Here is a 23,514-nt window from a genome sequence, read left to right on the forward strand (position 1 = left end):
AACTGGGGCGGAAGATGGCCATTTCAGATAATAAAAGGAGAGTGCTAGCAAAGGGGTGCCTTTGTCAGGTGACAGTGAGAGCAAAATGCAGAACTTATTTGATTAAGCAGAGCAAATACTGAGAGTTTGGAAGAAGAAAACCAGAATTTATTATTACTGTTAATGATAATGACACCTACCTTTTGTTGAGTGTTTATGCTAGGCACTGTGCTGAGTCCATTCCACGCCTTATCTCTCAGCTGAAGATCATGAAGCTCAGAGAAGTTCTCAGTGACTTGTCCAAGTGGCACACAGTCAGGGAGCAGTGGGAGTCAAGACCAGGCTGTCTGACAAAGGCGAGCTCCTAGCTACTGCCCCGCACTGCCTCTGGGCAGGAGACGGGGCCAGACACTTGTGCGTGAGTGTAGTCTCAGCGTGACCTTGGGCATATCACATCCCCTCTCTGGATCACAGTTTCCTCATCATCTTAAAATTGGATTGTTCTGGGTAATTCAAATCCCTTTCAGTTCTCACTTCTTGTTCTGTAACAGCACCTCTTAAATGTTTCAGGCTGAGGAAAAGGCAGATGCACTGAATAAGGAGCTGCTTATGACCAAACAGAAATTGATTGATGCAGAGGAAGAGAAAAGACGGCTGGAAGAAGAGTCTGCTCAGGTAAGGGGAGCTTTGCCCCTCCCACATTCCTCTGTGTCTTGCAAATGCTTGAGAGCTGGGAGTTCACTGGTGGCTTCCTGTTGGCACTGGAGAACCCAGAGACAGCTGGCTTCAGTTTCTCTCCAAAGGCCTTTTGTATTTACTGTGAAAAGCATAATGGTTCTTAATAATTAAAATGTAGGGGGAGACAGTGGGGCAAAGCCCATCCTTCACTGGGGCAGGAGAAATTCCTGTGTGTCAGCATCTGAGTGTGACAAGAGGGTTAGCATTTCTGCAAAAGGAAGGCAGACATCACATAATGTCTGGCTCTTCCCCTACCTGTCCACCGACATCTCCCCCACAGAGCAAACTCTGGAAGGCTTGTCCTGAGCATAGCCCCTGGGCGCAGACTCACAGCCATAGGAAGAGCTTTGGGTGCTGCATGCCCCAGAGCAGGCGGGCTCTCCTTCACCATCCACCTTCTCGTCTCAGTCAGGCTGCCTGAGGTGAGAGTTGGCGGGGCGCCTCCCACATAATCCATGAGGCACTGAAGGAGCAGCAGTCCTCCCGTTAGCTCTTCCTCTGCATTTGCTTTGTGTTACCTCTCAGCTCAGGATCCCAGGTAGGGCTGCACTGACAGGGAGGAACTTCAGCAAAAGCCGCAAGCTGAAAGTTCAGAAGTTTTGACTGTTCTCTCCTAGCATCAAGAGTAGGGTTAATGGGCTTCCCTGGTGGCGCAGTGGTTGAGAGTCCGCCTGCCGATGCAGGGGACATGGGTTCGTGCCCCGGTCCGGGAAGATCCCACATGATGCGGAGCGGCTGGGCCCGTGAGCCATGGCCGCTGAGCCTGTGCTCCGCAACGGGAGAGGCCACAGCAGTGAGAGGCCCGCGTACCAGAAAAAAAAAAAAAAAAAAAAAAAGAGTAGGGTTAGTAGTGCTGAGAGTGAGAAAGAAGGGAGGGGAGTTACCTCCAGTAGGTCAGGCACTTTGGGGAAAGCCCAGCGCTAAGCGCGGAGTGACAGAGCTTCGCTTGTATTTCCCTTAACATTCACTTTTGCTTTTCTTAATGTACGCAGTTAAAAGAAATGTGCCGTCGGGAACTCGACAAGGCAGAATCTGAGATTAAAAAAAACAGTTCTATCATCGGTGACTACAAGCAGGTGGGTCCGTGCACCCTGGAATTGGGCCATGTTCTCTGGAAGCCCTGCTTGCCTGCACAAGATGTCTTCTCCACACCCACACGCATCCCTGCTCGGCGACTTGCACTGACGAGTCCCTTCGCTTCACTGGACAAGTTACCGCACTGCTTTTCAACTGTAACATAAGGGAAATCATCGCTCACGCGGAGAACTGTTGTGAGGAGTCCATGAGATTATCTTTGTGCAGCACCTGGCATAGTTCCCTCACATAAGCAGGCACTTAATACATGGAAGCCCCCGAGTTCTTGGGAGCACTTCAGACTCATGATGTAGAACCACCTCTCTCCCCAGCGGGTTGCATTTTGAGAACATAACTGAATTGGTCTTATTTCTTTCTGTACTGGGATTTCGTGCTGGCTCCTGAGTCTGGCAGTGTCTGTAAACATTGGCCATCGAGCGTGGCACTGATAGGTCCCTGCAGGTCCTAGGCCAGTGGATGCGGGGGTGGGAGAGCCAGAGGCACTTCTGCCCGCCTGTCGTCTCACACCCCCTCCTGCTCAGTGCTGTCCCAGTTCGCTCCATAGTCCAGCTTCCACTGCAGAGCTCATCCCGAGCCCAAGTTGTGCGGATTATGACACTGCTGAAGAGATTGTCATTTTCTATTATGTTTGTTTCTTCAGATTTGTTCTCAGTTGAGTGAAAGATTAGAGAAGCAGCAGACTGCTAATAAAGTGGAAATTGAAAAAATTCGGGTAAGTCTTCCTTTATCAAAGAGATTTTATACCACCTAGTTCATTTTATGGCTATATTCAGCACAAAAAATTGGGGGAGGGAGTATTCTGCTTTTTTTTTTTTTTTTTAAATAACCTACCACTATTAGTAACAATACTATCTTTTTTTTTTAAATAAATTTATTTATGTATTTATTTATTTTGGGCTGCATTGGGTCTTCGTTGCTGTGCGTGGGCTTTCTCTAGTCGCGGCGGGCAGGGGCTACTCTTCGTCGTGGTGTGCGGGCTTCTCGTTGCAGTGGCGTCTCTTGCTGCCGAGCAGAGGCTCCGGGTGCGCGGGCTTCGGCAGTTGTGGCGTGCAGCCTCAATAGTTGTGGCGCTCAGGCTTAGTTGCTCCGTGGCATGTGGGATCTTCCCGGACCAGAGCTCGAACCCGTGTCCCCTGCGTTGGCAGGCGGATTCTTAACCACTGCGCCACCAGGGAAGTCCCTGGGTATTCTGCTTTGATTCCAAAAATGAGGGAAGCTGATGAGTACCTGACAAGGTGGCTACATCTGACAACTGATATTCTGCCTCTTTCCTCTAGGCAGGGGATACAGATAAGACCAGAAGAGCTCTGGCATTAGATCTCAAAATACAAGTGTCCCTCTTCCTTACAAATTTGTGTAACGTCCTCCTCCGTGCTAACTTCACTTGTAAAAAGACAAAACAAAACACAAGAGCCCCAGGACTTCAGGTGTTGTCTGTGATTACTGCAGCACCCTGCTGAGGTGGAAGAGTCCTGCAGGTGACAGGCTGTGCTTGAGGGTGGGGCGCAGAGGCCAGGTCACTCCCCACATTGTTCTGTAGCAGGGGGACACTCCCCTTCTGAGCTCAATTCCTCTTGCTGTAATGGGCCCAGATACAATGAGAACCTGAGTTTTTAATGTTTGCTTGCCAATTTGAGGGTTTTTGTAGCTTGGTGCTTTCTTTCTTTATTATTAGAATACTTGTCAGATTTTACTGAGATGAGTAATTTACTGAAAGATACTTTACTAACATGTTTACAACTCTGGACAGAAACGTGGCGGAGTCCATGGCCATGTCTGCACAAACCAGCATTTTACCTGGAGCAAGATGATACCTGGCCTCCATTATAAGTAGTGTTTAACCAGCAGTACCTATTTTTTAAACAAAATTTATTTTCTGATGCTAAAACTAATAATAATGTTCATTGCAGAAAATTTGGAAAATGAGTAAAGGAGGAAAAAAAAACCCTTATAATCTTATTACCCACAGACAACATCATCATTAACACTTTGGCGTGTATTCTTTCAGTCTTTGTTCTAACATAGAAAATTTCATTCACTCTAAGGCATTTTTTTCACATTTACATCTGAAATTGGGACATATTTTATAACTCATGGCTTTTTGTGGTTTAATTGGCAGAATATTTTCTTAGAGGAAAACGAAATGATGTTTTCTTACAGTCATTGCCATCTTATTTTCATGAAATGTGGTATATCCTTGTAGCTATACTTTAAAGACATTTTTGTGTCCTAGTTTACCCAGCACTTATACATTTTTACCATGTTACGAAAAATTCCTCAAAAACTTTTCTGAGGCTGTGTACTTCCTTGTATAAATATAGCACATCCTATTTAATTGTTCCCAGTAGCTGGATAGTTTATCTCCCCACCCCTTTTTTGTGTCTCTAATTCTGCAGTGAAATTCCTTGTATGTAAATCTGTATCTAGTCACTGCTTTTTCATTTTTTTTTGTTTGTTTGTTGTTTGTTTGTTTTTGTTTTTGTTTTTTTTGCAGTACGTGGGCCTCTCTCACTGTTGTGGCCTCTCCCGTTGCGGAGCACAGGCTCCAGACGCGCAGGCTCACCAGCCATGGCTCACGGGCCCAGCCGCTCCGCGGCATGTGGGATCCTCCCGGACCGGGGCACGAACCCGTGTCCCCTGCATCAGCAGGTGGACTCTCAACCACTGCGCCACCAGGGAAGCCCGCTTTTTCATTTTTTTAGCCAAGGTTCCTAGAAGTGAGATGACTGGATCAAGACATAAGAATATTTGTGTTGCTTTTGGTGTATAATACCAGGTGACTTTTCCAGTAGGTCATCTGCCAGTTTACAGAGAGAACACAGTTTTTCAGAAGCTGTAGTGCTCAGCAGAGAAGCCATCTCTTGGCTCCCCAGAAAGGAGATGCTCACACCTTCATGTCTTCTTTGTCTCTTCACATCTGACATTCAATTTCAGCAAAATGTGGATGACTGTGAGCGCTGCCGGGAATTTTTCAACAAAGAAGGGCGCATAAAAGGCATCAGCTCAGCTAAGGAAGTTTTGGATGAGGACACAGATGAGGAGAAGGAAACACTCAAGAACCAGCTGAGAGAGATGGAACTGGAACTGGCACAAACCAAGCTGCAGCTGGTGGAAGCTGAGTGTAAGATCCAGGTAACAGCTGCCTCTGTGCCCCCGGCCAGCCCTCTGCCCCTGGTGCGGCGGGACCCAGACCTGCACGGGGGCAGGATTTCCCTGGTGTGGGCTAGAAACCCCAGAAATGATCTTCATGGTTTGGGGTTTTTTTCCCTTTTAAACTTCTACCATAATCCTCATGGGAAGAAGCCCATTACTTGCTATTTACTAGTGGATGTTTAATTAGCGTTTAGCCTGTCCTAACGATTGGACTTTTTCATAATGAGAATTATCCATCAGACTTGGAATCTTTCTGGTGAAGCAGAGAATGCATGATTTGAAATCACAGCTGCACCACCAAACTCTTTGACCTTGGGTTAGTAGTAACCTCCTTTCACCTCAGGTTCCTCATCTGCCAGTGGAGGTGATGAGGGGTCACTCTGATAGTTTGCTTTGAGGACTAAAAAAGATAATGCACGGGAAGGGCTCAGCACGGTATCTGAGGGCTTCACAAATACAGGCTTTTATGCCCCCGCTCCCGTCACTTACCCAGCTTTGTGACTTTGGACGTATTACCTAATTTATCTGGGCCTCCTTTCCTTATGGAGAAACTGGGGCTTGTTTTGTTCATCGTTATACTGCATGGCTAGTTCCATCAGGCCTGATGCTGAGCACAAGGTAGGCACCAGGCACAGTTCGCAGAAGGAACCAAGTTCAGGACTAAAGCTTAAGCCCTGGTCTTCGTATCACACACGGTACCTGGGCGTCTACTTCGCCCAGGCCCGGTTCTCACTGTTGGGGCTGCACAGCTAGCACGTGACCTCGTGACCGTCCAAGGCAGCGAGGAGAGGCCTCACCAAGGACAGTATCTGGGCTGTAGTCCGAGAGTGAGCAGAGGTTGCTGCTGGAGAAAAGACAGAACAGTGAGCCTTCCTGGTGAAGGGCATGGTGTGTCCAGCAGCACAGAGGGAGGAGAGGGCCTGCCTGGAAGGGCCTTTAGGAAGTAGGGGTGGAAGTGGGTGCCAAGCTGGAAGAGTCTCTGCCCAGATTGTGAAGCATCTCGGACGTCTTGCTAGGGGGTCTAGGCTTGAAAGGCTCTTGCCGGAAATTAATGCTGCATTCTTAGGTAGAACATTCGGCCTGTCTCCTGGTATGCAGTGGGTGGACGGAGAGGGAGACGTTCAGGTAGGAGGCCGTTTTAATAAGTAGACGAGGCAAGAAATGAGGAGGTCTTAACTAGGAAATCTCCCAGAGCTTTAGGCACTCCAGATCTTTCTATGCCACTTTGAGAACTGGGGGAATTTCCAGAGCCCTCTCAAGAGGAAATAGACTGAATTCTTGTCTTGGCTCGGCTCTGGGGAGGCAGTGTCATTAGCACTGGAGACCAGCATCCTCACGTACGTCGTTCCTCTTCCAGGACTTGGAGCACCATTTAGGCCTTGCCCTCAACGAGGTACAGGCGGCCAAGAAGACGTGGTTTAACCGAACACTGAGCTCCATAAAGACGGCAACTGGGGTTCAAGGGAAAGAGACTTGCTGAGAGCAGCTGCTGCCTCCAGACACCTTCAGAAAACATGACACCTTTTGTTGCCTTCTTTGGCCAGATGTGTGATTCTGTGACATGTCCCAGGACCAGAATGTACCTAAGTCAGATCCATAGAAGCATGTGGGTAGGTTGTTGGACCAGAGCTCATGAAGCAGGCAGCCTGTGCGGTAAGGCCCTCCTCACTCCTGATACTAACAGGCCTGCCGGCTGGCCTGCCACCCTGGACGTTCCAGAAAGCCACTCCTCCGTGTGACCTCCGGGCCTCTTCCCGGTTAGGTCAGCTCCTCACCCAGCCCAGCGGCTGAGTGACATTATCAGAGTCTGGGGATCCTTCAGGCCTTTGGTTTTTTTCTAAACCTTTAATCATTTTTTTTTTAAATACACATATTATTATATATTGGGGGAGGTGGGGCAGGGGATCGGTAGCTCAAATAATTATCTGCTCCAGTGCCAGCAGAGGGTCCTCCAGGTAGACATGGAGAAGCACTTTGTTTTAAATAGGAGGGTTTCATGGTTGTAGGTGAAGCCACCTAGTTTTGTTAAACTAACTCTACGATGCACAGGTTTTGGGTTTGGCGTTATTCACATGTTTCTGATCAATTCTATGCAACTCTCATAGTTCCTGTTGTTTTTAGTGTTAGCTGCCAAATGACTCCACAGTGCTGGGGTGGGTGACTTGACCGACTGTCGAGACTGGATTAATCATAACGTGGACAAACCTTATTTTGCTTAATGTGTCGTGTGTGTGTGTATATATAAATATCTTTTCCCAATGCACCCAATTGACAGTGTTTAAATCCCAGACTAGGACTGATCTGCACAACTTAATTATGTGGTTATTTTGGGCACTTAATTTCACTCAAGGTTTGTCGGGCTCTGCTCTCCACCCTGCTGTCGTGAGAGCTGTGAAGAGCTCCCTCACTTCAAGGTTCTAGTGTTTTTGCACAACAGCTTGTACAAGTGAGAAAGACTCTGAGGGGGGTGTGTGTGTATGTATGTGTGTGTGTAAACGTGAGGATGTGCAGGACACACATGCCAAGAGGCCCCCGTCCGGCTGGCCTGTGTCCCTGCCTGCCTGGGCCCTCCTCGGAGTGAGGCTGGGTGCAAACCTCGCTGTTCAGATGGGCTGCAAGTTCTCGCTTCAGAACTATGGAATAGAGGTTTTAGCACCTTTTTTATAAACAAAATAACTTTAGACTTTTAATTTATATAGTGATATGCTGACAGGCTGTCTCGCAGACGACTTTGTCGTCTCCTCTGCGTGCAGTGTGGAGGTCGCTGGTTACAAGAGGCACTGGTTTGTACATAAAGACACCTGGGTTGTTTTGTATCTCTTTTCCCGTTGGCTGTATTAACGCTTGCTGAGGTCATCTGTGATCAGGGAGGTAACAAGCGGCAACCCCTGACCCCCAAACCATCCCCTCCACCGCTTTCTGTGTCTTTCTTGTTCAGTTACCAAAACAGCTGTAAGCCCATCTAAAACTAGGTGCGTGGACATTGTGCTAGGGTAGTTTCAGTGTGTCAACTTTATGAATTGAAATATAAACCAGTAAAATTGTATTACTATTTCTTTTGTTGGCTTTATTTTAACGGCATATTCATTAAATATTTTGGTACAAACAGCATTGCTTTGTAACAACCAGTTTTATCATGGTGTGCTCTTGCCTCCCTCCCACGGGCAGTCAGAGAAGACCACCCTCTGAGCTGACAAATAGGTGTACTTGAGCATTGGGCAGCGCCTCCCCGTTCATCCATTCAGACACTTAGTGAGCAGCTAATGTGCTCCAGGCCCATGGGGTGAGAGAAGACACAGGCTTTGTCCCCTGGGAGGCCTGTGCCTTCATCGTGAACATTGCCTGTCTTGGAGAAATAAAGTGAGACATGACCTGTGTATTTGGGGGTTAGGGAAGTCTTACAGGAGGTAAGGGTGTGTGTGGTAAGACCCTGAAAGACAAAAGCATCTCACCAGGCAGAGATGGGAGAGGGAATTGCAGGCCCAAAATGTGAATGTGCAGGGGAAATGGCTGAAGAGCAGAAAGGCCGAGTACCCGAGGTCCAGTTATGCTCTGCTGGAACTTTCAGGGGAAGTGGTGGCATGGCCAGCAGGTACCTCTTTCCGAAAGCTCCTTTCTGTTCCCTGCTGGTCATCCCGCACCGCAGCACCATAGGGACGAGGCTCCCAGACCCTCGGCCGTCCTTTACCACCTCGCCCCCTTCTCTGCAGCAGGAAGAAGAGCAGTGCTTCCCCAACCCGACGGTCCCCTCCTTGCTTGACCTGCCCTCCAGGACCCCCTACACCCAGCCTTTGGATGGAAGCGGGCTGAGATGCAGGCCATGAAGAAGGGAAGGTGGTGAGTGAGCCCTGCCCCATCTTCTCTCCGCTGAACTGAATCAGGGCAGGTGCCTAGCAAGGGGCCCGGCCATGACAGATGCTCTGCAGAGACCAGGACAGGGACTCCGGAGCACAGTTGGGATCCCTTTGCCGCTCACAGACTAGAAGGCATATTTCTGGGATCCACATTCCTGGCCAACAAGGGCCAGAGTCCAGATGGGCCAGCCCGCTCCGGGCTTTTCCAGTCCCCAGGGTCCCGGTGTTCCGGAGTGTAGGGACTCTGCAGAAATCCTCATCCCAGCAGCTGTGCCCTGCCAGGAGAAAGGCGCCCATAGCCAGTCAGCCTTGGCACACGGGGCCTAAAGTGACTCCGGGACATCCGGAGAGAACAAGCAAGCTCCGCCTCGGGAGAGGGCGGGACTGGACGAAGGCTTATGGGCTTGGTGACTGGGAATCTGCTGGCGCTCAGGAAGGAAGGGAGAGCAGAGGTGGGTGGGGTGCAGCGGAGGGGCCAGACCCAAGTGGGTTGAGAGGCGGGAGGGTGGGAAGCAGAAGCAGGTGAGTGTAGATTTCAAGAAGCCTGCTCAGCCTGTCACGTATTTCTACGTGACAGGCTGAGTAGACCATCTAGCAGGCCCTGTTGAACCTGAGCGGATCTGCAGGGCCTGGTCATGATCTCTCAGGGGGAAGGAGGCAGCTCAGAATGAAAGGCAAGAGGCATCTGCCGCCCTGTCTGTTCTGAACCCCAAGTCCCAGGGGCAGGAGTGAGCCACGAGAGGAGTGAAGGAAAGAGAACTCCATGGGAGCTAAAACTTAGTCCAGAACACCGCTCTCAGCTCTGAACTGACCCAGCAGTTGTGAAAACCAAGACATCTATGCAGGGGGAGTAGATAGGTGACAAGAGAGGAGAGTCATTTGGCCTCTCAGAGCCTGTTTCTTCATCTGGCTGATGGGGGTTTAAAAGGCTGTCTGTAGTGCTTCACTTGCTCAGAGAGATGCCCGATTCTGACCCTGGGATGCAGATCTTCTCCTAAGCTTCATTTGGGGGCTGATGAGACAAGTGAGCTCAGAATGGCTGAGGTGCTCGCTCCCAGAACAAGAGGACCGAGCACTCCGTTTCCCTGCCCTTCCCCCACTTTTATAGGCGAAGAAATCGGGCCCACAGAGCGGTTCCTGGCCCAGACCACAAGGCTAGGACGTTAATCCCCATCTCTAACTAACTTCCGGTGACCAGCAGGGCAGCTGCTTTAAGATGACCACGTGGGCAGTAGGTGGGTGTAAACTCTCACAGCACTTCACTACAAGCAGCGTACCTGGGCCAAAAACCCTGAGTTCAAGGCGGGGCCGTGACCTTGGATGCTCACGTCAGGTGGATAGGTCACTTCACCCTCCCAAGTTGTGTGTGTGCCATGGCTTCGGTGCCCATCTCGGTCTCACACGGGTTGCTGAGCTACTGTTAAGCTCCTGACCCTTCCCCTGTGTTCTCCCCCCAGTTGTCGCAACACCCCTGTTAAGTGACGTTATCCCCAGATTTGAAAGTGAAAGGCCCGTGATGACGAGATCTGGGATGTCAATGCTTTGTACCAGGTACCACCACCTCCACCTTCTCTTCCAGGGCCCCAAAGCAAGGAAAACAACGCTTCTCCCTCCACACCCCGTTTTCAACTCCTCTTGCTGTTCCCTGTGCCAGTCACGGGCCAGAGGGTGGGAGTGGGGCCCCTGGGAGGAAGCAGCAGCGGGCCGGCCTGGCCAGCTCTTCTTTCCATCAGTGCGCTGTGGTTGTAAAGCCCAGGGGACAGTGTGCAGAGCAAAGGCGGCCCTGAGTGAGTTACAACACACCCAGTGCCTTCGTCCACTTACCTGGAGGGCAGCGACAGGCCCGGCCTGGCTCCCTCCAAGACTCCCTGCATGGGCCGCCTTTGCCCTTCTTCCTGGGGTGGGCAGAGACCTTACTGTAGTCTTGGAGTTACTGGGGTCGGTTGACTGCAGGAACCTCACAGGGGCAGCAGTAGGAAGAGCTTTGGCTCTGTTTTCAAATTGCTGCTGCCATTTCGAAGTCCTACTCCCTCGGGCAAGTCCCTTTATCTTTGAGCCTTAGTGTCCCGATGTGTACTATCTGCCAGCTCTGGGGACAGGGGTCAGGATTAGGAGGGAGGCAGGTGTGTGAGGGGCACCCGGTGAACGCTGAGCTGAGCTGAGGCGGCGGCATTCACGCCACTCGCTGCACCAGGGGCCCGGGTCAAAGGTTCAGGTTGAGTAAACATTTGGCACCATTAGCAGAGAGGCAGCGTTTCAAAGACCGCAAACAGGAATAGGAATGAGGCCTGGCCCTCTGCATGAAGGGAAGATCCTTCCACATGTGCTGAGCTGGAGAGTCAGGGCCAGGAAGGGGTTCTGCACTTGACGCTTTCATCCGTCAAAGCCAGAGTCAGTCCGTCCTGCACAGAGCAGTGCAGCCCATTGCTGTTGAAGACAGAAGCTTTTATTTTTATTCATCCAGATGGGGAAAATGCAACATGTCAGGGCATTACAGACAAGCTGCAGCAGCCAGACAAGAGGGTCAGTCTATGGCAGAGTCCAACACAGTCAGTGCGCAGGAGCCGCAGTGTGGGCGCTGCCTGTGGGAGTCGGGGTGCAGAGTCCCTTTGGGTGAAGGCCAGGCGTCTCTGGGTGAGGCACTGGTGACAGTCCACACGTGCAGGCTGCTGCTTCAACCACGCCGCAGGTTGAAAGTTCGGAGTCCTACGTGTAATAACTGCCCCAGAGAGGGAGGACAATCCAGGGTGGTCGCATTCTCCAATGTTTTTTTTTTTTAACATAATACACAACATGAAGTTATTGCCAGGGACTCTGCACTGTAATTAATTATACTATGTACACTTGTGTATTCAGAAAAAACAGTAAATAGATACAGATAGGTATTTTAAATAGATTTCTTAAAAACTACCTTGGCCATCACCAGACCAGAGAGAGAGCAAGCTGTATACAGCCAGGAGTCCGATGTCACGTGTGTAACTGTGCAGGAAACCGGGAAAGGTTTTCTACCCACAACTAAACGCAGCCTTCTCCTTGCCTCCTGAACCCCCATCCTGGGGCCCAGGAAGGGCTACGACTGAGCAGGACCCCTTCCTCCTTTGTGAGGGAGGCCCCTTCTTGAACAGCTCAGGGCTTCAGGTCTAGACTGGCTGCCTCCTGTCTCCTTCCCAGACAGTGAGTTCTGCTCGGAATGGGTGAGAAGCGAGTCTCAGAGGCCACTCTCTGGGAATCCTACGAGGCAGGGAGACCCGAGTGCCTGCACTGTGGGGCTTAACAGGCAGAGCCGGGCCCCAGGCCAGCCCCTTCCCTGGCCCTCCTGCCTTACTGTCCCTGGAAGTGCCCTGGCCCTGATTAGGGCTCCCTCAGGAGACCTGCCTTTTCCTGAAGGTGTGACTGGGCCCCAGCCAGCCACTTAGACCAGAGGTTCAGCACAACAGGCCAGATGGTCCCTAGTCAGAGGCCTGAGTTGACAGATACTTTGGGGAAAAGAGGATCCACACTGCTAAGAGCTGAAGTAAATGAAGTCTGCCCAACGCAGGTGGCTCATGACTCATTAGAAGACATCAAGAAGGACAGAAGCAGAGGAGGTGTCCCACCTTGACCAAGCATTCCCTTTGCCGCCTCAAGCCCCTGGGAAAGGAAGTCCGTGTGGAGGTTGGCGACAGCTCACAAGACACGCAGAGCCACCCTTGATTCCCAGGAGATGTGGAAAGTAAGGCCCCTGGTCAGGAGCCCTGAGGATGCCTGTTGTCTGAGAAGCCACCACAGTAAGTGAACGAGGGGACAAGCGGTACTCAGTGTCCCCTCTGCAAAGTAGGGGTGCAGTGTGAACCCCACCCGACCGCACAGGGCTGGCCTGAGCAGGAGACACTGCCATGGTCAGGGAAAGGGATGATCAAACACCAGCACTGCCAGCCTGGCAGGTGAGAGAAGAGGTGTTTCAGGAATCTGACTAAACCCCACACCATGCCTCGTGTGGGCCATCATCACAACCTGGGCGTCAGGGCCGCAGCCGAGGGAGCCAGTGGGGGGAAGAGTCGAGGAGGCTCACAGAGCAGCACGGACACGTCAAGGAAAGGAAAGGAGCGCCAGCTTAACCGCAACTTAAGCCCGTCACGCCGGCGGAAGGGAGTGGGGGAAGAGGCTGGACACGGAAGGTGCAGCTTTCTTGATTAGGAACTACAAGTGGAGAAGACAGTCCTCTTAGCTATCTAAACTCCTGTCCTTATCCATGGTTCATCTTCACGAACAAAAATTTTAAAAAGTCTTCCCAGAAGAGCAGAAATATCTAGGTTAGAGTCAAAAAAAAAGAACTTTCAGACCATCATCTCTTTCCCCAAGCAGGAAAATGAGACAGATGGCATCTAGCTTATGGCCGTGGGCCAGGATGGGGCAGGGGCCAGGCTTGAGCCCCACGAGGGTCTAGGGTGCCCCAGACACAAGCCTCCCTGTGAGGCCAGAGCCGCAGCACAGGCTGAGCTGCCCGATGAAAGACCACAGCTGGAGGCACATCCGGCTGGGCGAGGCTTGCCTCTGTCTTTGCCGTTCCAGGACCCCAGAAACACCTCTGGAAGACCCAGGCTGTGCCCCTTAGAGATGGGAAGTTACGTGCCCGCTGCCATGCTGAGAGCACCGCCCCCCCGGAGCCTGAGGAGCCCCACGGCAGCAGCCCGCGTGCCCTGGAGCCGTGGCTTCTCCGCGACTCTTCCTTCCACAACCCTCTCCCGACCTCAGCAATGACAAGCCGTGCCCTCACTCAGAGCAGGCAGCAGCAGTGCCCTCAGGCAGCCCACCACCCACCTGCCTGAGACCCTGCCCATGTCTGCCCAACGGCTCAGGGCAGCATCAAAGCCCTCACCTGCTGGCTCAGTCCCCAGAGGATCCACAGCCACACAAAACTGGTCCAAGGTGCGGCGCTGCCGGAGCCGTGCGGAGAGGGCCCCCCTGGGGTCAGCACGGCCACACACCCCCGCCGTGGGGCCTCGGGCAAGCGCCTTCCCTCCTCTGAGCTGCGCGTGATCCTCACCCACTCTTACGTGCGGGTTTCAAGGAAACGGCATCTGCGCAGCCTCTTCGCGGGCTCATGAAGCCAGCACCCTCCAGGCTTCTGTCCACGTCAAGGGAGCACGCTGGCAACTCACACCCCTGGAACCTCACCTCACGGTGCTCAGTCAACAGAAGTTCCCTTCACCTGCCTAGAAACATCTCTGAGGGGAAATACTGTGGAGAGTAGAAAGCACTATATAGAGTCTTTTCCTTGCCCCAACTACACGGAGCACCTTGGAGCCGGCGCCGTGTCCGATCTGCAGTCTCCCCCAGCCCGACGTCAGTCCTGGCCTAGAGCGTCGGGATGCACCTGAGCAGCACCTGCTCCGGCCTGTGCATCTTGCCCCGGTTTACAGGCACCAGCTCCATTCTGAAGTGAGGGGAAGCCCATCCCTAGCATTTTTCACCCTCATACACCAAGGCCCCAATCCAAAATTAGACATGAGACAGAAGCAGCCCGAAGGCAGCAGACCATGTCAAGCTCTGCCGTGTCAAAAACTGTGCCACTCGCCCCCTACAGCCGGCGGCCAGAAAAGCTACCCAACTTGGGGGTCGCTCCTTCCCACTCGGGTACCAGCAGTAACCAGACTCTGGGCAAAAGAGCCCAGACTAAACTGAAAGATACTACTTGTAACCACAAACGTGGTCTTCCCCAACCAGAGGATCTTTCCAAAGTGCATCTGTGATCACTTCACCTTCCTGAGCACAACCTCCCCACTGGCTCCCCAGCGCCCTTTATTCACAGGCTGGGCCGCAGCCGTCCTCCTCTCCGGAGCTGCCTCCCTCCCTCCCTCAGGCTCTCCGGGTTCACCCTCAGCCTTCTCTCCCTGAGCTCCGTTCTGTATTTCGCTCTGCAGCACCCGCTGCCCCGAAAGGGCCCACCTCTCACTCAAAATCTGAGGTCCTTCTGGGCAAGAGCTGCACACCTAACAGATGCGCAGGAAGCCTTCGTGGGAAGATAGATGGGTCCAGGCAGCAGACGGGAGGAAGCTTCCAGTCATGATTAAGCCAGAGGGTGAGTAACTGCCACAGTCCAAGGCAGGGATTGGTGAAGTGTGGCCTGCAGCCATGCCTGTCTGTCTACATTCTGCCTCTGGCTGCGTGGGTGCTGCTGGAACGGCAGAGCTCAGCATCTGTGACAGAGCGAATGGGCCACAAGCCTGAAAGAGTTACTCCCTGGACCTTTCCAGAAAGTTTGTCGACACCAGGCCTAAGGCAGCGTTCCCATCAATTTCCACACTGTGACACGCAAAAGTGATTTTTCTGTGGCCCACTGGGCTAAACAAACAAGGCCACTCGTAGTTAGAGACACCTGGCCACCCCAAAGGCCGATGCAATCAGTGTCTCAGTGAACCCTAACCTTTCAGAGCTCTGACCTAAAGGCTCAAAACCACCACCGCCTTTTTAGCCCCCGTCCCCAACAGAGGTATAGAAACACAAAAGTGCAGAAACCTACCCCGACTCCTCCTCGGGTCTCCCTGCCCACCTGTGCAGAACGAGCCAGAGGTGGCAGGACAGACGCAAAACTGAGGCCCAAAGCAAATTCTCTAGTAATCTTACAATTGCGCCTTTTTCCCTTCCCTGTAGCACTCTGTGGAGCAAGTGTGTACCTTCCCCCGGCTAAAGACCCTGCTCTACAAATGCTGAATCCAATGAACTCCAGCCCTTGCCCAGGTAAAGAAGCCAAAACATTACTTTTTTTAAAAGCAGAAGCCTCTGTACCAGCGAACATCCAGTACCTGCCACTCCCTTTGACTGGCAAACTCAGCAGAGCAGAAATGCAGGGAAAGGGTAAGATTCTGACTGACCGGCCCATAAACCTCTCTGTCCTTTGCCAAAGGAGACGCTTCCCAGAGAGCACACGAAGGGGGCTCAGAGCCCCCACACCCACGAGAAAGTCAGGCCCACCGAATCCCTGCTTCCTGGCCAATGGAGATGGCCCTTGCTACACTGCAACGCCTCTCCCCGCCACCACCCCCCTTTCCTGTCTTGGTCCCAGGCACCTACTGAACAGCGGCCCCCAGTTCCCTGGCTGCACGTGGGGTTCCTGTGGTTCCCTGGCCCCATAACCTCCTGCTGGGCCCAGGCAAGGAGCCTGGACTATGAAGAGATGCCATTCCTGCCTCTGACGCCCTCAGCCAGCCTCCTTCATCCTTCATCCGGGCATCTGCAACAGCTCCTGACTCCTTCCTTCGGTCCTTCCCCATCCAGCTGTCCAAACCGATCCTCCAGAATTCTCTCACCGTTCTGGAAGATGATAAGCACTGCAGGGCACAGCACCCAAGGCCTTTCACGAAGTGGCCCCGAACTACACATGCCATCTGCTACTTCACCCTCCTAACCATCCCAGTTCCCAGGTTCCCATTAACAAGCACCTCCACGCTGTCCTGAGAAGCTGTGCCCTTCTGCGCACACCAGGCGCCCCTCCTTGAGACCTCCCAGCCAGCTGGATGCCAGGCTCTGCGGAAGCCATGGCCACATCTGCTGGAGCCCCTCTCACTAAGTCACGCAGCTCTTAAGTCTCTTCACAGGCCTGGCTCTGCTCCTGGACTGAGTGGGAGCCCTTCTCCCAAGCACAGAAGATGGCTCTTGTTCTGTTCAAGGCCCCGAGCAGTCCCCTCCCGCTTCCTGGGCTCCTTCTTGGTCAGGGGTTTCACCTTCTAAGCTGAAAATCCCGACGTTTTCCTCAAGTGCTCCTCCCCCAGCACAGCCTGGTTAGTAGTAGGAGGTGACAGTGAATGTTTCCAATAAATCCATGTGCCCAAGAGGGGAGAAGCGGTCTTGACAGTGTCACCAACCACATCAGCATTCTGTGCAAACTGACACCCCATAGAAGACCTTCCTCTGCAGTATGCAAACAGCTGGCTTCCTGCCTAAGCACTCCTGGTAACATGGGGCCCACTTCTCACCACACGTCATGGGAGGCACACTTTAGCTCAAACTGCCCAACTGGCTTTACCGTAACTATCTTTCCCCTTCTGGAACCACATACGACAAGTAAATACAACCCTTTAAAACAGCTGATGGAGGGCTTCCCTGGTGGCGCAGTGGTTGAGAGTCCGCCTGCCGATGCAGGGGACACGGGTTCGTGCCCCGGTCTGGGAAGATCTCACATGCCGCCGAGCAGCTGGGCCCGTGAGCCATGGCCGCTGAGCCTGCGCGTCCGGAGCCTGTGCTCCGCAGCGGGAGAGGCCACAGCAGTGAGAGGCCCGCGTACCGCAAAAAAAAAACAAAACCCCAAAAGAACAGCTGATGGAAAGGTCCATGATCTCTCCAGGTCTGTCCTTCAGCAGCCTTAACCTATCCCATCTTGAGGTGCTTTCAGCTTTCCTGAGTTCCTCAGGTGCCACCTTCCAGATGATGTGGAAGGAGTGATCCCCTCCAGGATGATGGCCACCATACCTCCCATAATACAGCCTCCAACCTTGCCTGAAGGACGTCAGAGAGCTGAGCATCTTCTGAGACCGTCTACATCGTGGAAGGGCCCAGTGAGACCCTGGCACCAGCGCTCTGGGAAGGCAACTGTGAGGGCGACCCCTTTAGTTGGAGCACACAAGGAAGGCCTAGCCAGAAACATGACAGCTGACAACTGAAACGTGGATGAAGCTCAGTGGAAAAGCACACTCCTAAGCACATCCCTTCCCTCATACAACGCCTGGGGATCTCTCCGATGGCAATTACTGGTTTGCATTTTATTACAGGGTTCAGTTACAGCACAAAAAGATGGTCTGTGGAAACAGACCCAACTGTGCAGCTGGCAAAGAAAACAACAAACAGGCCACCTGGCCCAAGGCTGGCCAGTCGGTAACCTTGCCCAGGAGCCAGGTTGGCCGGAGAAGAATGAGCCCGAAGTCTGGTTTCTTTTTTCCCACGGGGGGAGGGGAAGAAGAGGGGGGTCAGGGAGAGAGAGGTGGCTTTCTGCGTGTTTTGTCTCAAACCACACAGGACACATCCCAGAAGTCTGGAAGAAAGGTAAGTAGAACGAATGCCTCGTAAAGAGGAGAGGAAACTTGCCAAACAGTTTTAGGAAACAGGATAGGCAGCAGCCTAGACTGTCAACACCAACCACCAGTGGTGAGCCCAGCGCCAGCAGAATGGGTGGGCTCAGCCACTAACTAGCTGTGTAATTTTGGGCAAGTCATCTTGTCTAAGCCTCTATTTCCTCATCTGTAAAAGGAGGAAATTTCCAGATCCCATAGTTGTGGAGGAGCTCAAATCTCATCCCTAAGAAAGGGCTTCTGTTAACTCTAAAAACAGGAGAAATGCCATTTCTTCTGTGTGATTAAAAACTCACTTATCAGGAGCCACAGTGTATTACCACAAATAAGCTGGTGGTTTGCAGAGGCCTCTTGGCTTCAATTTTCTTGTCTGTGCAGTGGGAACAACCACCCCTGCGCTGCAGCTTCTCTGAGTGGGACCATCAGGGCAGGGAACACAGTCACGGCCCGGAGAGAGCTCTGCTGGCACGCTACACACGCAGGTGCCATTCCCTCCGCAAGCCGCGGCTCAAGAACTCCTACAACCTGGGTTTCCAAGAGGTTCCTTCTTCCTGTTCCGCCCCAGGATTATGGCAGGTGGCTCAGAAAAACGGCAGCTGCCAAGGCTGGTGGTGACTTGGGGTTAGGGAAGAATATCTTTCCCTGAAGAGGATTCTGCATCCACCTCCACGCCCACCTAACCCTAAGCAGAGACCCAGCCAGCCCTAATCTGCCGAGGAGCTGGTGAGGGGACCACAGCCTTCCGTGAAGCCTGGCAAGCAGAACAGGGCACTGCAATCTGCCCCTCACCCCCATCTCTGCGCAGCACTTGCCCAGGGCCATCTCTCTGCACTCACACCCCAACCCTGGACCACCCCTCTTCCTTTGACCCAATGAGCCCAGGCTCACCAGCTCTCCTTCAGAGTTTGGCTCAAATCTTTTAAGACATCCCCATCACCAATCTCAGGCCAGATAGCGTGTACTCAGAAAGCATTAGCTAAATGAAAATGCACACCTCAATTTCTCATTGATATTCAAACAGAAAAACAAGCTTCAAATGCAAAAGCTTCCTCTGTTTATACAGCCACACCTCAGCCCTCCAGTCTATCTTTCCAGTTTGTTAATCTTTTCCAACGGCTCTAAAAGAAAACAGCCCTATTTTAGGCCAGGATATCTGGTCTAAAATGACCTCAAGTCAAAGCCTAGATTCTAGCACGGGAGCCTGGGATTGGTTTGAGTCGGTGAGCTCCAAAGATCCTGTGACAGTGAGGCCCCTGGCTTGTGTTCAGGCCCTTTTTAGGCTCCATTCGGCCTTGCCTCACTGCCCACACACCACCTTCCTGTCCCCCGATGTGCTTCCTCACCTTCTTTCCAGACTTTTAATCCATAGCTGGTACAGCAGAAAAAGGCTCTGGCACTGGACAGAGCTGGATTTCATTCTTGACTCTAGCACTTAACTCTGAGCCTCAGTTTTTTCATCTGTAAAATAAGAATAATACCACCTTCAAGAAGACTGAGAAATAAGAAAAATGTCCAAGTGCCTGGCACACACAAGGTACCAATTTTAGCATCTTTCTTCCCGCTCTCCTTTCTTCCATCCACTGCTGCCCACAGCCCAAAATGACCTAAACTGAGGGCCACTGTTAACTACCTGGGACATTCAGCTGACATGTGAATGCAGAGACTGTTCTTCCAAACCACACAAAAGGATCAAGGTAGGAGAAACTGAAACAAAGCAGAGAGAGACTAGGCTTCTAGGCAGCGCAAAGAGAATGCCCTCACTGCAGCAGGCTAATCCCGTTACCTCATGGGGGCCGTAAGCAGCAAAAAGATGACTCAGGACCACATCTCCAGCTAGGATATGCTAATCTGACTCTTAAACTGCCTGGGCAGATGGTGGCAATCTCCACACTACCCACCAGCAGAGACAGCATAGTTTGCAGAAATAGCAAAGTTCTGCCAAGAAAGACCCTAAGACCCTCCTTAGAAGGACCAAGTAATTAAGGTGTTAACAACTGACTGATCAAGGCAAAACAAAAGAACCCTCGATGAGGCAAGAATTCCACCCAGATGGCTACAGCTGAGGAATGGGGTCACTACTGCCAGGACATCACTGACACACATATATCCTGGATTGAAGAAAAGCCTCTTGACTATAATGCAAATCTACCTTATTTGCCTTTAAAAGTAACACTCAGTCCTGTCTACACAGTTTTTATAACCTTAGGGCATCACAGAACTCGATCTGTATTCCCCACTCAGCTCACCTCTACCAGCAGAGAGGAATGCGGCTGCACACTTTTCTCCAGAGGTTCCGGAGGTCCACGTGCGAGCCAGAGACAGACAGGAAGATGCTCACCCTTTATTCAGACCAAACATCTCATTTTTCCTTCTGCTGAAAAGCAACTTCCCAACTGTGTCCAGATAGATAAATGGGTATATGGACAGAGAGAGGGATGGATAGACAGGTATGTCTTTTTCTAAGATTAACAGGCAAGAGGGAGGCCTCGAGTGGTGTTAACTACAGATTTTTTTTTTTCCCAAGGTGTTGCAGCAAACTAGAAGAGAGAAGCATCCAAGTCAACAGCCTTCTAAGCATGCCACCCGGTCTCCTCTTTCTTTTCTGTGATTTATAGTAACTTGCTTTCTACCTGCCAAATAAATGGTGAGCTCTGAATGTCAGATTCTGGGGCTAGCTGTAATCAAACACACTCTTTTCTTACTAATGCACTGGCAGGAAACTTAGAATCAGCAGGTTGATAAGCTCAGCCCCTTTGAAGTTCCAAGCACACCTAAATCCCAAAGCAAGTATTACGAACCCCTGGCAACAGCTGCCCGATGATTAGCTACCACACAGAAACATGAGCATCTTCATCCAGCACGGATCTGCAGCAGCCTCCCACACCAGGTCTCATCCAGTGTTTGCTTTGTACCTCCCGACTGACCCGAAGTTGCTAGAGTCCTCTCCCAAAGCCTGGAGTATCCCAAACCTGTCAACACTAAAGAACCCACGCCGCTCCCCCCGCCCCCCAGCAGGCCACGCACCTGCTTCTCCACTACCTGCCGGCACAGCACAGCCTCCCGCACGTATTTTGTCACCTCAGCCAACCACAGTAAGAACGGTCAGCATTTACTGAGCACTTGCTCTGTACCAGGTCCTATTCAAAGCACTCTGTGTATTAACTCAGAATCTAATTCCTAGGCCCCACAGGAATTTGCTGGAGGGAGAGAAATATACTCTGGCCCAGAGTCCCACATGGTTTCTAATCCCTATTTCTAGCTGTGCTATAAAGCTTACATAACCTAATTTGCATTATGCTGCTATTTTAAAAAAATCTCCAAAGATCACTGCTTCAAGCATCAATGGAAGCTGTTAGCTCTTACCTAAAATGATAATGTGGGAAAGGATATCTATTCTTACAACTAAGTCAACTTCAATTCTTGACTTAAAACAGACTTTCTGGAAGATGCTATTGGGAAAGGAAGGAACTTACATAAGAAGTACTAGCTCTGTGCTCTGTAAGTAACTGCTAGAGAGAAACACGTCAATATTGAACTCACCTCAGTGGTAGACAGCTTCCTGGCTCTGCAGGTTCATTTACCACCCATCTCCCTTCCCGGCCTCCTAGTAACACTGAGAAATCTCTGGTCAATGGATGGCATGGCCTCAGATGGTTTCAGAGTAGGAGTCTGAATACAACAGAACCTTTCTTGTTCTGGGTGACTTCAGAGGGACCACCCCCATCCCAGCACCACCAGGGAGGCACTGGCATACGCTGAATGGAAGTTGCAGGAAGACCACTCACAGAGCAGGCTGTCTTCAGCTTTAACTGCTCTCAATGTCCCTGATTTTTAGGGCTCTAGATTGCTAGAAATCTAACTGTTGGGGTTGGGGGAAAGGGGGCAGATCTCCTTAGTTCACTCCTGTAACTCACTACTGAAGATTTACCTCCAGTGCAGTTATTAATGAAACCCAAGAAACAGGGAAATGATAATGAATGATTGATTATAAGAGTAAAATTTCCCTCATTCGTCATCAAAAAATGTCGTCAGTGTTTAAATTAACCACTTTTGTTCTTTGCTACACTATAAAAACTAGTTTTAAAGGACTGGGCTCTTTGTTATTCATTTCATTCACTGCACTTATGTGGATAGAGGTCCACGAACATAAACCAGAGTTGGTTTCAGGCTCTCAAAACTGCCAGGGAAATTTAAAATGAGTGAATTTCCAAATGATGCCCATTTTCAGTGATGTCAGAGGGCCCATATTATTAAATAATTTATAAATAAACTATTAACTAAGTAAATTATCTTCTGACACTGCTAATGCATTATTTGGCTCCCAACCTAGTATATTTACAATAGGCCCAATTCCACCAACAAGGAGACTTAAAAGGTTTCCACTGGGCGGAGCCTGTTTTGCTAGAGAAGAACCTGTCCCGTAAGGGGCACTTGGCTGTTTGATCAGGACTGGAATGTACTTGGTACTAGTCAACTAGACCTCACTCAGCCTTTTATAGATGCCGAAGCCACATTCAATGTACATACAGATTCTGTATGGGAAAAAAGTTGTTCCAGCAACCTTCAAAGTTAGCAATAAAAAGAAAACTACTACTTAGAGACAAATATAAACTTCATTTTAATCTATCTATCTATCTATATATATATCAAGTACAACCTTAGCACAGAACATCTAACACATATGAAATGCATTTATGGAATGAATACACGTAACGAAGAAGCAAATCCTCTTAAAAATATTTGGCCTAACCCTCACATCTTTTAAATGAACTCCATGACAGTTGAATCAGGTGGGAAATAAATCATCTACCTAATCTGGAAAAGACAGATGAATTGCCTTACATCTATTTGGTCTCTGCACACCAGGTATTTACCATTCTGAGTCTTGCCATAATTGATTCTGCAAATACTTAGCTTAACTCAGTCAATTTTATATTTTTCCATAGTTACCTTAATAGTTTGGTTTTTCTCATTTTCTATTGCTTTTTTTTTTTTATGGCTTCTTGCTGCTGTTGTATTAGGGCATACAACAAAGATCAGAGATATTCATTTCTCAGAGAAGTCTCTCTCCTTGAGAAATTGGCACTTTGATCCTCAGCTTATGTAACAGCTACACATAAATGGGTCCTACCAGCACTGTTACCAATCTTGCTGCTTATGAAATTCCAGCACTTTTTGCCCTGACGTAAAAATCTTCTTAGGTGAACACTTCCCACCACCAAATTCTTTTATTTAAACAGGTAAGTGTGTGTAATTCGCATATACGTTATAAGTTTCTATACACATACACACACTTAAAAGTGAAATGTCTCTCAAAGAGAAAGTAATTATAAGGGTATTAGAAACAAAATGCTGAAAATAACTATTTCACATTTAGATCATAAAAAATTTTAAAGTAATGTGATGATATAAGACCTAAGAGATCAAATACATCATATATGATTGTCATATATGCATGTTGTGTTCATCGATTTTTAATTTTCTCTTTAATCAGAAAATAAAAGCGCTTACCTTTGTATACTGAGACCACAGCTTACAGTCACTATATCTCAGCCTATTTTATACAAGTGATATGGCTACGAAGGTCCAAGGAGAACGAGAATAAAGTGAGATAAACGTGCTGAAAACTGCTTAAAAGTATTAACCTGAAA

The 23,514-nt window shown here is 50.4% G+C and overlaps 2 protein-coding genes across 11 annotated transcripts in view; one reads left to right on the forward strand and one right to left on the reverse strand.

Annotated features, from left to right (window-relative positions):
* Positions 1–8,076, forward strand: part of RABGAP1 (RAB GTPase activating protein 1) — a 151,454-nt gene extending 143,378 nt beyond the window's left edge. For 8 of the 9 annotated variants that reach the window (XM_022578778.3, XM_089913718.1, XM_089913720.1 and 5 more), the window contains 5 exons: positions 550–654; positions 1,710–1,793; positions 2,453–2,524; positions 4,747–4,944; positions 6,323–8,076. In XM_022578778.3, coding sequence (XP_022434486.1) covers positions 550–654; positions 1,710–1,793; positions 2,453–2,524; positions 4,747–4,944; positions 6,323–6,445 — 582 coding nt within the window. In that variant the 3' untranslated portion in view covers positions 6,446–8,076. The remainder of the gene's footprint in view (positions 1–549; positions 655–1,709; positions 1,794–2,452; positions 2,525–4,746; positions 4,945–6,322) is intronic. The other variant, XM_089913715.1, reaches the window with a different exon arrangement.
* The window catches only part of STRBP (spermatid perinuclear RNA binding protein), a 150,839-nt gene continuing 135,216 nt past the window's right edge, over positions 7,892–23,514 (reverse strand). The window contains exon 18 of one of the 2 annotated variants that reach the window (XM_089913722.1): positions 7,892–19,321. In XM_089913722.1, coding sequence (XP_089769848.1) covers positions 19,296–19,321 — 26 coding nt within the window. In that variant the 3' untranslated portion in view covers positions 7,892–19,295. Of the gene's footprint in view, positions 23,509–23,514 lie in introns of both variants that reach the window. The other variant, XM_089913724.1, reaches the window with a different exon arrangement.

This window comes from Delphinapterus leucas, chromosome 6, assembly GCF_059928025.1.
Source record: "Delphinapterus leucas isolate spDelLeu-1000000601 "Yukka" chromosome 6, BTC_Dleu_Yukka2, whole genome shotgun sequence".
Classification (NCBI taxonomy): domain Eukaryota; kingdom Metazoa; phylum Chordata; class Mammalia; order Artiodactyla; family Monodontidae; genus Delphinapterus; species Delphinapterus leucas.